Here is a 16,525-nt window from a genome sequence, read left to right as displayed (position 1 = left end):
ATTTTCCTTTAAACTTTTTGAAAGCATTGCTCCACTATATTTTCAAATTTCTGGTGTTGCTGTTGAGAAGTGAGCAGCTTAGTACAATTCTTATCTTTACGAGATCTTTTTTCCTTACTGGAGTATAGTAGGATTATCTCTTTGTCCATAGTGTTCTGAATTTTCCAGACTCTTGGCATAGAACTATTTTCATTCATTGTTTTGAGGAAATGGTAAGCCCTGTCAGTGTAGAAACTCAAGTCCTTCAATTCAGGGACTCGGGGACAAACATTAATTTATTAATCTCTTCTCCTTATTTGTCTTACTTTTTATCTCTCTTTTTTTTGTTCAACTTTCTGGGTGATTTCCTCAACTACCATTTTATTTTTAAGCAACTTTATTAAGATATAATTCACATACTACATTTTTCACCCCTTTAAAATGTACAATCCACTGGCTTTTAGTATATTCACAAAGTTGTGCAGTTATTTATTTTCAGTCTTCCCTCCCCTTTCTCCCCACAAGAGACCCCATGCCCATTAGCAGTCACTCTTGTTTCTTCCACCCCTAATCAACTGCTAATCTACTTAGTGTCTTTATGGATTTGCCTGTTCTGAACATTATATATAAGTGGATTCATACAATACATAGTCTTCTGTTATTAGTATTTTTCATTTAGCATAATTTTTTCATGGTTCATTCATGTTGTGGTATGTATTAAAACTCAATTCCTTTTTAATTCTGAATTACTACATTGTATGTATGTATATACCACATCTTATTCATCCATTTAACAGTCGATGGACATTTGGGGTGTTTCCCCTTTTTGGCTATTGTGAATGATTCTGCTATGCACATTCTTGCAGTTTTTGTGTAGACTATGTTTTTATGTTTCTTGTATATATCTGGAAATGTGATTGCTGGGTTCAGCAATCTCTTAACCTTTCTCTTAGTTACTACTTTTTATCTTAGGTTTTTAATTTCAAAACTTTTTCTCTGAATTTCCCCCCTCTCTCTCTCTCTTTAAAATAGCATTTTGTCCATTTTATGGTTATACTCATTCATTTCTCTCTAAGATAGTAATAAATAGCTTTTTTGAAAAAATCGTTTTTTCTCTTCCCTGGAATAGTTACTATTTCTTCAAATAGATTTGAGTTAGTTTTGATATTTGATTTCTACCTTAGAGGCTTTCTTCAAGTATCTGCTAATCCTTGATTGTCTGCTTAAGAATGAAATACCAGAATACTGATTAGAAATTCTGACCTGGTACTTGGTACTTGTTGTTTCTGGGATTCACTGCAGTGTGATCTGCCGGGCCATTTTGGGGGTCTCCTAGTGTCAGTATCTTAATTTGTCTCAGTTTGGTCAGGTCCCCCAGAAAAATGTTTAATCTCCTGTCTGTTTGCTGTCATTGTTTTAGAAGTCTGTTGATGGAAGAGGACTGGGATGTTGAGAGGCAGGTACAGCTCCCATTTAATATGTAAATTTTCATTTAGTCTCACTGTTTTCAGTGTGGTACTTTCTGATAACTGTGCCTCTTTTCCTCCAGTTCAGGGATGCTTTATTTTACTCTTTCTAGGGTGGAGGTAGGTCAGAGAGAGAGAGGATCAGGGAGTTGAACTACTTCCTAAATGAACTTCCAACCAGTCCTCCTGTTTTTAGCTTTACCTTTACCACCACTTCCAGAGTTACCTGGCACTGCTGCCAAGTCCTGAATCTTTATTGGGCATGGTGGTTCTGTGGTGTAATTTGGGTTACTTCTTGACTTCTTTACTGCTGGCCTCGGAATTCAGCTTTCACTAGTCTGCTAAATAGATGAATCCTCTTCCAAAATTTTGTTGCTGTTGTTTTTTCTTCTGTTCTCTTTTTCTTGAAAATCCATGCTCTAAAAACACTCCTTTACAATTAGTAGAGATTTGGAAAAGAGTTTAAATAAATGTGTGAATTAACTCCATCATTTAAGTTTCATACTTTTTTTCATTATGTCTCAAGCTCCTTACATGTTATTTTTTAAAAGATTTTATTTATTCATTTTTAGAGAGGGAGAGGGAGAAATAGAAGGAGGGACCTGGCCCACAACTCAGGCATGCACTCTGATTGGGAAGTGAACCAGCCATCTCTTGCCTTGCAGGCTGGCACTCAGTCCACTGAGCCACACCAGCCAGGGCTTTATATGTTATTCTTAATAACTAACCTTCGCACATCTGTTATTTCTCCTGTACCTTGATTATTGGAATCTGAATTTACATAACTTTGATGTTGTAAGATCTAAATATTTATGTACTTATTTATTTTTGAAAGATTTTGTTTATTTTCAACAAGAGGGGATGGGAGGGAGAAAGAGAGGGAGAGAAACATTGATGTGCAGGAGAAACATAATCAGTTGCCTCTTGTTAGGTCCCCAGCTGGGAACCTGGCCTGCAACCCAGGCACGTGCCCTGACTGGGAATCAAATGAGAGATCTTTTGATTTGTGAGTTGATGCCCAACCCACTGAGCCACACTAACCAGGGCAGATCTAAGTATTTATAATGAGATAATTACTAATCAAGAGAAAATGGGGATACAGCTAATCTTTCCTAATATATATGTTCATTTTAATTTACATTGAAGTTTTTATTTTCAAGTACAGTTGACATGTAATATTACATTAGTTTCAGGTATACAGCATAATGATTAGATAGTTATATAACTTCTGAAGTAATCACCCCAGTAAGTCCAATACCCATCTGAAATAGTTATTGCAGTATTATTGACTATATTCCGTATAGCTGTACTTCTCATTCCCATGACAATTTTTATTTTTATTTTTTATTTTTAAAAATTTTATTTATTTTTAGAGAGTGAGGAAGGAAAGTAGAAGGGGAGGCAGAGAAACAGATGTCTGGTTGCCTCTCATGTGCCCCCTACTGGGGACCTGACCTGCAACCCAAGCATGTGCTCTGACTGGGAATTGAACCGGTGACCCTTTGATTTTTAGGCTGGCACTCAATCCATTGAGCCACACCAGCCAGGACCCATGACTATTTTCATAACTGCCAATTTGTACTTCTTGATCTCTTTACCTTTTGACTCACCCTCCCATGCCCCCTCCCATCTGGCAACCATCAGTTTGTTCTCAAAGTATATCTATGAGTTTACTGTCTTGTATGTTTGTTTTGTTCTTTGGATTCCACATATAAGTGAAATCATACAGTCTTTGTCTTTCTCACATATATAGTATAATACCCTCTAGGGTTATCCATATTGTCAAAAGTGGGGAAATTTTATTTTTTATGGCTGAGTAATATTCCATTGTATATAGATACCACATCTTTATCCATTTGTCTATTGATGGACCCTGGTTGCTTCCTTATCTTGGCTATTGTAAATAATGCTTCAGTGAACACAGGGGTGCATATATATTTTTAATTGGTTTTGGATTTCATTGGATAAATATCCAGAAGTGAAATTGCTGCATTGTATGGTTGTTGTTCTTTTTTAAAATAATGAAAAAAATTTATTGATTGATTTGTTGTTCCCCTTATTTATGCATTCATTGGTTCATTCTTGTATGTGCCCTGACCAGGAGTCAAACCCACAAATTTGGCATATGGGGATGATGCTCTAACCAACTGAGCTACTCTGGCCAGGGCTTTTAAAAAAAAGTTTTGAGGATGTTCTGACAAGTGTGGCTCAGTTGGTTGGGCATTATTCTGCAAAGGGAAATGTTACTAGTTTGAACTCTAGTCAGGGCACTTGCCTGACTTGTTTGAGAGTTTGGTCCCTGTAGGGGCACTTATGACAAGGAACCAATTGATGTTTCTCTCCCTGTCTTTCTTCCTCCCTTGCCCTCTCTCTAAAAATGAATGAATAAAATCTTCCAAAAAAATTTTTTGAGGAATCTCAGTACTGTTTTCCATAGTAATGGCACCGATTTATAATCCCAATAGTACATGAGGGTTCCCCTTTCTCCACATCTTCACCAACACTTGTACACTTGTTTGTTGATTTCTTGATGATGGCCATTCTGACAAGTGTGAGATGATATCTCATTGTGGTTTTAATTTGCATTTCTCTGATAACTAGTGATATTTAGCATCTTTTCATGTATCTATTGGCCATTTGTATATCTTCTTTGGAGAAATGTGTATTCAGGTTCTCTGCCCACTTTTTAATCAGATTGTCTTTTTTTAAGGTTGTTTTTATTTTTAAAGATTTTATTAATTTTTAGACAGAGGGGAAGGGTAGGAGAAAGGGAGGGAAACACCAATGTGTGTTTGCCTCTCACGCACCCCCTACTGGGGACCTGGCCTGTAACCCAGACATGTGCCCTGACTGGGAATCGAAACTGCAACCCATTGGTTCACAGTCCAGCACTCAGTCCACTGAGCCATACCAGCCAGGGCTGTTTTTTGTCTTTTGATGTTAAGTTCTATGTTTCTTATGTATTTTGGATATTAATTCATTGTCAGATATATCATTGGCAATTCTCCTACTTAGTAGGTTGTTTGTTTTGTTGGCAGATTCCTTCACTGTACAAAAATTTTTTAATTTGATGTAGTCCCATTTTATTTTTTCTTTGTTTTTCTTGCCCAGGAAGACATATACAAAAAAATACATATTTGTAATGTCTTTGCCTGCTCTTGGAATCAAAGTAATGCTTGCCTCATAAAATAAGCGTGGGAGCTTTCTCTCCTCTTCAGTTTTTTGGAGTAGTTTGAGAAGGATAGGTGTTAATTCTTTGAACGTTTTATAAAATTCACCTGTGAAGCCATTTGTTCAGGACTTTCTTTGCTGTGACTTTAATGATTACCGATTCAATTTTGTTGGTATGATTAGTTTGCTTCAGTTTTCTGTTTGGTTTTGATTTAGTCTTGGAAGACATTATGTATCTAGGAATTTATGCTTTCTTCCAGATTGTCCAATTTGATGGCATATAATTGTTCATAATATTTTCTTATAATCCTTGTATTTTTGTGGTGTCAATAGTCACTTCTCTTACATTTCTGATTTTATTTACTTGGGTCCCCTCTTTTTTTTTTATGAGTCTGCCTAAGGGTGTATCACTCTTACTTATCTTTTCAAATAACTGGCTCTTGCTTTCATTAATCTTTTACATTTTTTAAAACTGTATTTTGTTTTTTTTCTGTTCTGATCTTTATTATTTCTTTGCTCCTACTCACTTTGGTCTTTATTTGTTGTTCTTTTTTTGTAGTTAATTTAGGTGTAAGGAACTAGATTTTTCTTATTTCCTGAGTTAGGCCTGTATTGCTTATGAATACACTGCTTTTGCTGTGTCCTATTGATTTTTGGGTAATTGTGTTTTCATTTTTATTTGTCTCAAAGTGTCTTAATTTCTTCCTTGATCTATTGTCAACCTAGTCATTGTTTAGTAGCATGTTATTTAGCCTCCATGTTTGTGTATTTTTCAGTTTTCTTCTTGTAATTGAATTCTAGTTTCATACCATTGTGGTTGGAGATGGTTGATGTAATATCAGTCTTATTACATTTATTGAGATTTGTTTTGTGGCCAGGCATGTAGTCTATCCTGGAAAATGTCCCATGTGCATTTGAAAAGTATGTGTACTCTGCTGAATTGGTGTGAAATGCTCTGAAAGTATCAAGTCCATGTGGTCTAGTGTGTCATTTGAGGCTGCTGATTCTTCTTTGATTTTCACCTGGAAGATCTATCCATTAATGTCAGTTGGGTGTCAAAGTCCTCTACTATGACTGACTGTGTTACTGTCAGTTTCTCCCTTTATGTTCATCAGTGTTTGCTCTATATATTTAAGTGGTCCTGTGTTGGGTGCATAAATGTTTTTAAGGGTTGTATCCTTGTATTAGATTGATCCCTTTATCATTGTCATGTAATGTCCTTCTATGTCTGTTATTATAATCTTTGTTTTAAAGTCTGTTTTTTCTGGTGTAAGTATTGCTACCCTGGCTTTTTTCATTTCCATTTGCATGAGATTTTTTCCTATTTCTTTACTTTTAGTCTATCTGTGTCTTTGGATCTGAAGTGGGTCTCTTATTGACAGCGTATGTATGAGCCTTTGTTTTCTGGTCCATTCAGATACCCTATGTCTTTTAATTGGAGCATTTAATCCATTTACATTTAAAGTGATTATTGATAGATAAGTAGTTATTGCCATTTTATTATTCATATTTATGTTGCTCTTTTTTCCCCTTCTCTTTAAGGAAATCTCGTCAACAGTTTTTGTAATACTTCTTTGGTGGTGGTGAACTTCAGTTTCAGAATTTGTTTTTCCTCAGAATCTGTCTTTCCTTCAATTCTGAATAGTAGCCTTGCTGGGTAGAGTAATCTTGGTTGTAGGTCTTTGCTTTTCATCACTTTGAATATTTTGTGCCAGTTTCTTCTTACATGCAGAGTTTCTGTTGAGAAATCACCTGACAGTCTAATGGGAGTTTTTCTGTATGTAACTAACTGCTTTTCTCGTTTTTTAAGATTCTCTTTTTGTCTTTAGTCCTTATCTTTAATCTTTAATTATGTGTCTTGGTGTGGGCCTCTTTAGGTTCATCTTGTTTGTAACTTGCTGTGCTTCTTGGACTTGTAAGTCTATATTTTCTTCAGGTTATGAAAATTTTCAGTTGTTATTTCTTCAAATAGGTTTTCAATTCCTTGCTCTCTCGCTTCCTTTCTCCTCCTTCTGGTACCCCTGTGATACAAATGTTGATATGCTTAATGTTGTTGTAGGGGCCCCTTATCCTATCCTTTTGTTTAAAATTCTTTTATTCTTTTTGCTGTTCTGATTGGGTGTTTTCCTCTACTTTGCCTTCCTGATTGCTGATTCAGTCCTCTGTTTCATGTAATCTGATGTTGATTACTTCTTCTTCTTATTTATTTTAAAGGATTTTATTTATTTAGTTTTAGAGAGAAGGGAAGGAGGGAGAAAGGGACGGAGAGAAACAACAATGTGTGGTTGCCTCACATGGGCCCCCTACTGGGGACCTGGCCCACACCCAGGCATGTGCCTGGACTGGGAATCCAACCAGTGACCCTTTGGTTCACAGGCTGATTACTTCTAATGTAGTTTTCATTTCAGTTATTGTATTTTTCATTTCCGACTAGTTCTTTTTTGTTTTCTATGTTTCTGTTTAAGTTCCTCTACTCTTCCCCCACAGTCATTGTTATAACCAGTGTTTTGAACTCTGTATCTGGTAGATTGCCTGTCTTTATTTTGTTTAGTTCTTTTTCTGGAGTTTTGTCTTGTTCTTTCATTTAGGACATGTTTCTTTGTCTTCTCATTTTGGCTGACTCCCTGTGTTTGTTTCTATGTATTAGGTAGATCTGCTATGTCTTCCCGGCTTGGCAGAGTGGCCTTATGTAGTAGGTTTCATGTGGAGTCCAGTGGTGCTATCTCCTTGGTTACTTGAGCTCTATGCTCCACAGGTGTCCCTTGTGTGTGTTGTGTGTTAGGGTTAGGGGTAGGGTTAGCCTTCATTGCTATTGGCATGTCTGTGGGTGCCATTCTTTCTTAGTCTGACTGATGTGAGGGCCATCTGTAACTACAGTGGATGAGCTATTTTGTAGGGGATAATCCCTCAGAGCAGGGGTCACTTTAGGGAGCTTTGGTGACAGCCAAGTCTGTCCTCGGGGTGTGTTGTTTGTGGAGTTAAAAAACCACCACCTTGGGTGGTGCCGTGGTGTGGTCTGAAGATGGCCACCTGGTTTGTGGGTCCTGGTGCCTTTTGGGAAGGACTCTTGTGCAAAGTAAGGTCAGTAGCCACTTATACTGGGCTTGGGATACATGGTAGGAGCTACAGATTGATCCGTGGCTGGTTCCGTGTGCTGGACTTGGGACCTTTTGGTGTTCACCACAATGCGAGCTGATGTCAGCCACCACTTGTGCCGGGCTCGAGGCTGCTTAGTTACAGCTTTGTTCCAAGCCAAGACTTGCCAGCACTGGTTACTCTTTGTTCTGTGGAAGGGGAGGACAGTTAGAGGTACAGGGCATACCAAAGCCTGCTGTTGCTTGTTTAGTGTTCGTGGACCACTGAGAGATTTTAGGTAACTCTGCATCAAAAGTTGAGGCAAACTACTCCTGTGGAGGACCTGCTGGAAGGTGCTGTGAGTTGTGTGGTGTGGAGTCTCAGTAGGTCTCCGGGGCAGGGTGCATAGTGTTAGCCAAGTAAAAGGAAAGTTCAGATTTTGTGCCCACCTACCTCTGCAGGGTGAGTGGGAGTTGAGTTTAACAAAGAAACAATGGCACCTGCCATCACCTCCCTCCCAGGAGAGAGCTGCCCTGACTGCTACCCCTCCAGCTTTTACCCTGACACTAATCAATTTAATTCCTCACTGCATGTCCATGGTGCTTTTGGAGCTGCTGCCCCTGCACTGGGGCTTTGAGTGTGTGAGTTTCTGAGCCAGTTTGTGCATGAGCCCCTTAAAAGGAGCACCTTGGTCTCCAGCACCTCTCCGTCTCACTGGACAGAGGCAATCCCTGCTAGCTTTCACAGGTAGATGTTATGGAGACTCCTCTTCCCAGCACTGGTGGCCCCAGGATGTGATCCCTTGCTCCTCGGGGTGGGGAGACCTCTGTAGTGGAGAGATCCCTCTCCATTCTCTTAAAAAAAAATCCTCATCCTAGGATATGTTTATTGATTTTAGAGAGTGGAAGGAGGGGAGAGAGAGAGAGAGAGAAAGAAACATCAATGTGAGAGAGAGATCAATTGGCTGCCTCTTGTACGTGCCCTGATGGGGGAATTTAATCTGCAGTCTTTTGGTGAATGGGACGATGCTCAAACCAACTGAGCCACCCAGTCAGGGCCCTCTCTATTCTTAATTGCCACACCATGGCTGTGGGCCCTACCTGTTTTGAGTCTTTGCCCTCCCTACAGTCTGGAGATGGCTTCTTCTTTATATCTTTAGTTGTAGGCCATCTGTTCAGCTAGACTTCAGGTAGTTGTCAGTGATGATGTTTTTCTGTAGTATAGTTGTAATTTTGATGTGATCAGGGGAGGAGGTGAACACAACATTTACCTACCCCATCTGAACTGGCAGTATTATATTTGTTACTTGTATAGCTTCTGTGACTTTTCACCAAGATAGGAGGGATGGGGTAAGGATTAGTAGAACATGGTTTGATATTTAACACTTTTATCATTCTTGATATATGTATTAATATTGGGGATGAAAACAAATCAGATTATAGATAATTGTATGAATGGCTCTTAAACTCTGTATAGATGAAACCAGTTTTTGACTGGTTGGAAGCTATGAATTTAGGTCTTTACTTAAGGTTGAATCATATTGAGTGTAGTCCTGACAGTTCTCCAGTTGGTCTTTTTTTTTTTTTTATCCTCATCTGAGGACATACTTATTGATTTTAGGGAGAAAGGGGAAGGGAGATGGAGGCAGGAAGGGAGAGAAACATAGATGCATCATATGCTCCCTGATTGGGGACCAAACCTGCAGCCCAGGTATGTGCCCTTACACAGCAGCCTTTTGGTCCTCAGGTTGGTGCTCAGTCTACTGAACCACACCAACCAGGTGTCTGTGGAGGTTTTATTCACTAGCTCTGGTAGCTCTGTTAGTCCAGTCAGGCCTGTGGGGAGCCACAACACTGGATTTTTAGGGAGCCAGACCCCCAGAGGCTATATCCAGGTGGTCTTTTAAAATTTTTTTTTCAGTCAGTCTTTAGAAACCTAGCTTGTTGATAGGCTAATTAGCCCTAAAATTTTACTCTGACTAAAACTCTATATATTATGTTGAAAAACATTTTGTAAAAAAAGAAATTCACATCAATATTTAGTTTGAAGATGCTAAAAATGTATTCATAATGGGGGGCAACTTCTGAATGGATGTAGTGTGGGAATACCTGTTGGAGTGATGGAAATGTTTTGAAGTAGGTAGAGGTGTTGGTGATTGCACAGTATTGTTCACTATAAAGTGGTTAATTTCATTTTATGTGATTTTTATACTTAAAAATGTGCTTATAATTTTATTAGCAATGTCTTATTTATGAGCCTTTGTAAAGTGACTTATTTTTTGAAACAAAAATTAAGCATATTTGTTTTAGAGGCTGTATAATGTACAGATAAATGAAAATATGATCAGTTATCCTGGGACATCCAGCCAAGATGGAGGTGTAGGTAGAAACACTGTGCCTCCTCGCGTGACCAAAATTAAGGACAACAAAGATTTAGAAACAAAACACAACCAGAACAGACAGAAAATTGAACCATACGGAAGTCTGACAACCATTCATCCAGACCCGTAAGAGGGGTGGAGTTGGCAGCTGGTGGAGAAGGATCTGAGCACAAAAAGGCGTGGCTGCCAGACCTGGGAGCGCAGGCGGCGTGGAACTAGCAGACCCTGGGTGCATGGAGGAAACAAGCAGAACGCACAGGTGGTTGGCTGACTGTGGACACACATTTGCACACAGAAAAACCAGGCAAAAATGGGCAGTGAGACAGACCATGCAACCCAGGGCCTTAGCGATGGTAAATAAAGCCTAAAAGCACTGATTGAAAAGGTTCCAGGAGAGACTCCCAGCCTCACAGGAAAGTTCACTGTAGAGACAAACTGTTTCTCAGGGTCCTAGAATGTACACAAGCCCACCCACCTGGGAACCAGCATCACAAGGGCCCAATTTGCTTGTGGGAAGCGGCAGAGGGTATTGAAATCCAAGACAGAGCACAACAAGTGCCATTGTTCGCTCTCTGACCTGCCCTCACATACAGCATCACAACCCAGTGACATGGGTTGCCCCGCCATGGTGAACACCCCACCCCTCACTACGTAACAGGTGTGACCTGATCAAAAATGGCTCAAACAGAAGAACAAATCAAAGCCCTGGAGCCAATACTTTTAAACGACCAAGAGATAGCCAACCTATCAGATGCACAGTTCAAAACACTGGTGATCAGGATGCTCACAGAACTGGTTGATTTTGGTCACAAATTAGATGAAAAAAAATGAAAGCTACACTAAGTGAAATGCAGGAAAATGCACAGGGAACCAATAGTGATGGGAAGGAAACTGGGACTGAAATCAATGGAGTGGACCAGAAGGAAGAAAGAAACATCCAATCAGAAAAGAATGAAAAAACAAGAATTCCAAAACATGAGGAGAGGCTTAGGAACCTCCAGGACATCTTTAAACGCTCCAACATCCGAATTATAGGGGTACCAGAAGGGGAAGAGGAAGAGCAACAAGTGGAAAACTTATTTGAACAAGTAATAAAGGAGAACTTCCCCAATCTGGCAAAGGAAATAGACTTCCAGGAAATGCAGGAAGCTCAGAGAGTCCCAAAGAAGTTGGACCCCAGGAAGAATATACCAAGGCACATCATAATTACATTAGCCAAGATTAAAATGAAGGGGGGAATTTTAGAAGCAGCAAGAGATAAGGGAACAGTCACCTACAAAGGACTTCCCATCAGACTGTCAGCTGATTTCTCAAAAAAGACCCTGCAGGCAAGAAGGAGCTGGAAAGAAGTATTCCAAGTCATGAAATCCAAAGACCTACATCCAAGATTGCTCTATCCAGCAAAGCTCTCATTTAGAATGGAAGGGCAGATAAAGTGCTTCTCAGAGAAGGTCAAGTTAAAGGAGTTCATCATCACCAAGCCATTATATGAAATGTTAAGAGGACTTATCTAAGAAAAAGAAGATAAAAAAGATGAACAATGAAGGGACAGCAAACTCACAGTTATTGACAACCACACCTAAAACAAAAGCAAACTAAGTGGACACCTAAAACAGGAACGGAGCCACAGAAATGGAGATCACATGGAAGGGTAGCAACTGGGGAGTGGGAGGAGGAGAAGGGGGGAGAAGGGGGGTACAGAGAATAAGTAGCATAGACGGTAGGTAGAAAATAGATAGGGGAGAGGGCAAGAGTAGTGTGGGAAATGTAGAAGCTAAAGAACTTGTGACACATGGACATGAACTAAAGGGGGGAATGGGGACAGGGTGTGCAGGGTGGAGGGGAATGAAGGGGGGGAAATGGGACAACTGTAATGGCATAATCAATAAAATATATTTAAAAAGTAGATCAGTTATCCTGTGTCAGAAATAACTACTCTTTAATTTATTTATGGTGTATATTTATTAACAAAAATATATGAAAATTATATAAAGTATTAAAAGACTGCGATAAAATAAATACACATTTTTTACTAAAATAAAATACTTCTATTTAATACAGTCCGAATATTTAAAAATATATTTTAATATTTATCTACAATTTTATGTAGATATAAAGTATTCATCATGTGGGGGTATCATAGTTTTTTAATGAATCTTCTATCAGACATTTAAGATATTTTATATTGTTTCCCATTCTAAATAGTAGTAATTTAGCACTGAACAGTATTATAGCCAAATCTCAGTGTACTTCCATCAAATAATTTCTTTAAAATGAAATTTTGGGACTAGGAATATATAGTTTCAAGACTGTCATGCAATGCCAAATTGCCATTTAGAAATGTTGGACCAATATTTCAGTCGTGTGAGAATAAATGAGAAGGCTCAAATTTATGACTATTTTTATAATTAGAAAGGGTAAACAATAACACCACAGACTGAAATACCAGCAGTTAGGGAATATATACAAGTTTGGCAACCTATCTTGATTCCTCATTCTCTTAAAAATCATGGGAAGTGAATGTCTTACCAGCTAAATGCTAGAGTTTTATAGCATTTATTTCAGGAAAGTAACACACTAAAAGTAGTTCTTACATAAAAACGTATTAAGCTTTGGGTTATTTTCTTTTTAAAAAATGCAGATACTATTATCATAAAATAAAAATGCTACTTTAAACGTATAGTCTGATGAATTTTGGACATTGTATGCAAATATATTACCACAGTCACCATCACAGTATAGAATAGTTTCCTCACCCTAAAAAGTTCCTTCATAATACTTTGTAGTTGATTCCTTCTCCCCACTCCCCTGATCCCCTCTTTCATCCTAGACAGCCATTCATCTGCCTTCTGTCAGTCTAGTTTTGTGTTTTTGAAAAATTCACGTAATTGCCATCATAAAGTGTGTATGGTCTTTTGTGTTTGAATTCTTTTTTTAAAAGTTAATTAAAAATTAAATTTATTGGGAAATCATTGGTTTATAACATTATATAACATCAGCTGTGCAACTTTATAATATGATATCTGTATACTCTATTTGTTTACCACCCAAAATCTAGTCTTCTGTCACCATATGTTTGAATTCCTTGAGTTCTTCAGCTTAGCATACTTTTGAGATTCATATTCTTGCATGTGTTAATGTTTTATTCCTTTTTATTGTTAATAGTGTTTCATAATATGGACATCTACAGTATATTCACCAGTTGATGAATATTTGGGTCGCTTCCAGGTTTTGGGGCTATCATGAATAATACTGCCATGAGCACTTGCATATACATCTTTGTATGGACATATGATTTTATTTCTCTTGCATAAAACCCACAAGTAGAATTTCTGGGTCATAATAGTAATGTGTGTTTAACTTTATTAGATACTGCCATACCGTTTTTGAAAGTGGCTGTACCTTTTGCATTCCTGCCAGCAGTGTATGGGAGATGTATTTGTTCCACATCCTTACCAAGAGGATGTAGTCCTTTTAACTTCAACCATCCTTGTTGGTATGTAGTAGTATGTGTTGACTAATGACATTGTAAGTTTTGGATTTTAATATCAGCTTTATGAATGCTAGCATATTTTGAAATAGTGGGAAGTAAATAAGTATATATTCCTGCTTTGTGAGAACTGGAGTGGTGTTTGTGGTCATGTGTTCAAATCATCCCTGTGTAATTGTGGGCCCATCATATATATGTCATGATTTTAATAGCTTGGTGGTGTATAGCTAAATTTAGGTGTCTTCCTACCGTTAAAAGTATGAGTTAAGCACTGGCTGGTGTAGCTGAATGGTTTGAGCATGGGCCTGTGAACCAGAAGGTCGCCAGTTTGATATACAGTCAGGGTACTTGTCTGGGTTGCAGGCCAGGTCCCTGGTAGGTAGGGATCACATGAGAGGCAACCACACATTGATGTTTCTCTCCTTCTCTTTCTCCCTCCCTTCCCTTCTCTCTAAAAATAAATAAATAAAATCTTTTTAAAAAAGTGAAGTTAATACTTCAAGGTTTTTTTTTTTATTATGCTTGTTCTACGTCAGTTCTTAAGAAAAGCATTAGAGTGACTTGTGTTTATGAAAAGATTGGTGATTTTGAGCCTTGTATTTCTGCAAACATGGTCATAGAGTTCTTTAGTTTTTGAATAATTAATTTATAAATTTTAGATGAATTCGGGGATTAGATTTATAAGAAATATGATTAAGAACAAATGAAGATTTGTCTTTTTTCATCTTCCTTAGGATATTTTCTTTCCATCTCCAAGTTTGGAAGAACAATCAACTAATGGGAAGAAAGGTGAAGATTTGCATAGCTCATCTTTGATTGTCGAGTGTTCTAAAACTCCAGGCATTGAACCAAAGAATTCCACTGAGGATCTTGGGCTATCTTTGACAGGGGATTCTTGTAAGTTGATGCTTTCTACAAGTGAGTATAGTCAGTCCCCAAAGATGGAGAGCTTGAGTTCTCACAGGATTGATGAAGATGGAGAAAACACACAGATTGAGGATACTGAACCTGTGTCATCAGTTCTCAGTTCTAAACTTGTTTCTGCTGAAAATGATAGTATCCTAATGAATCCAGTACAAGATGGCCAAGTAGAAGTTAGTCAGAGTGCTGATGAAACAAAGGGGGATGACACAGAAACCAGAGATGATGTTAGCATTTTAGGTACTGATTGTAAAGGCAGAGAAGAAACTGTAGCAGAAGACATTTGTATTGATCTCACTTGTGATTCAGGGAGTCAGGCTGTTCCTTCTCCAGCTACTCGATCTGAGGCACTCTCTAGCATGTTAGATCAGGAGGAAGCAATGGAAATTAAAGAACATCATCCAGAGGAGGGGTCTTCAAGTTCTGAGGTGGAAGAAATACCTGAGACTCCCTGTGAAAGTCAAGGAGAAGAGCCGAAAGAAGAAAATATGGACAGTGTCTCATTACACCTTTCTCTGACTGAAACTCAGTCCCAAGGGTTGTGTCTTTCAAAGGAAATGTCAAAACAAGAATGTCAGGAAGCTATGGAAGTTGAAACCAGTGTTGATTCCCCCCAAAAGCTTCCAGTACTTGACCAAGAATTGGAACATAAGGATCAAGAAGCATGGGAAGAAGCTACTTCAGAGGATTCAAGTGTTGTCATTGTTGATGTGAAGGAACCATCTCCCAGAGTTGATGTTTCATCTGAACCTTTAGAGGGAGTGGAGAAATGCTCAGATTCCCAGTTGTGGGAGGAGGATGCTCCAGAAATAGAACCATGTGCTGAGAATAGACTTGATACCCAGGAAGAAAAGAGTGCCGAATATGAAGGAGATCTGAAATCAGTGACTACAGTGACTGTAGCGGCTGACTCTTTACCTCCCATGACTTCAGTGAGAGCAGACGATGCTCCAAAACCTGATCAGCAAATGCAGCAGACCCAACCTCAAGAGAAAACAGATAACTTATTAACAGAAGACTCAAAAATGGCTAATACAAAGAAGCTGGGCTCAGGTGCAGAAGTTCAGAAGCTGGAGAAGGCCTCTGCCCACACCTCGCAAAGCTTCTGTGAAAGTTCTAGTGGTGAGTGTGATTGTGAATTGTTCTGTGTCTCCAACCAGATTACAGTTTGGAATGGAAGGTAGAGTACTGCATGCTTGTGCCAGGGCTGAAAATTAACTAGATTAAAAAAATAAATGAATAGCTAATAATAATTGGGAAATTTAAAATTTTGGGTTATATTCTTTTGTAGCTATAATTTATGGAATCAGAGATCATTTGATTTTTTTTAGCTTTATAACTTAGGAGTAATCAACATGAATTTTATAAATATGTGGAAATTAATACCAATCTGGTGTTTCTACTAAGGTCTGAGTCTTGGTCCAGACTTTTCTGTTTTGACAGTTGCCTCGAAGTACAAGGATCTTACAGTAAAGTCATATTCAGACCTTTATTAATGACCAGGCCTGTATTGATTATTTCTTCTTTATAGCCATTAAGTAAAGTTTTTAAATTTGGTTCAACATATATACATCTTAAACCATAAACTGGAAAAGATATTAATATGTGCCCTTTATCTATTTTATGAAGTCTAGATGGGAATATAGCTTACTTTCTGAAATATTTGTGGAATATAATATACGATGTTAGCTGAAAAGAATTCAAACTTTCTAAATGCCCAGAGTTACTATAATTTAAAAACAAAACAAACTTCAAAAAAAAATAAAAAACAAAACACAAACTTAAGAAAATAAGCCTCTAGGATTATCGAAAGGAGAAACTATTTGGCCACATCATAGCTATTAGTATGAATGCCTTTTGGTGTTCCTGTAACAGTCCCACTTTATACCTCTTATCTAGGTGTGGTTATTGGTAGTTCTTATTTATTTATACCCTCAAAATTATCTCTATTCATTAGGTTTTCTATTCAGGATTTTTTTTCTCTTCATAACAAGAAATGTTAGAGCTGAAAAGGAGGTTAGGGTTATTGGGTTCAGTCTCTTC

The 16,525-nt window shown here is 38.1% G+C and overlaps 1 protein-coding gene across 2 annotated transcripts in view; it reads left to right on the top strand.

The window, feature by feature from the left end:
• The window catches only part of TP53BP1 (tumor protein p53 binding protein 1), an 85,946-nt gene that overhangs the window by 19,556 nt on the left and 49,865 nt on the right, over positions 1-16,525 (top strand). For both annotated transcript variants that reach the window (XM_037154931.2, XM_037154930.2), the window contains exon 12: positions 14,296-15,604. In XM_037154931.2, the coding sequence (XP_037010826.2) occupies positions 14,296-15,604 (1,309 nt within the window). The remainder of the gene's footprint in view (positions 1-14,295; positions 15,605-16,525) is intronic.

This window comes from Artibeus jamaicensis, unplaced genomic scaffold, assembly GCF_021234435.1.
Source record: "Artibeus jamaicensis isolate MK-2021 breed Jamaican fruit bat unplaced genomic scaffold, CSHL_Jam_final contig_1132, whole genome shotgun sequence".
Taxonomy (NCBI): domain Eukaryota; kingdom Metazoa; phylum Chordata; class Mammalia; order Chiroptera; family Phyllostomidae; genus Artibeus; species Artibeus jamaicensis.
Note: the sequence above shows the minus strand (reverse complement) of the source record. Positions and strands in the feature narration are given on the sequence as shown.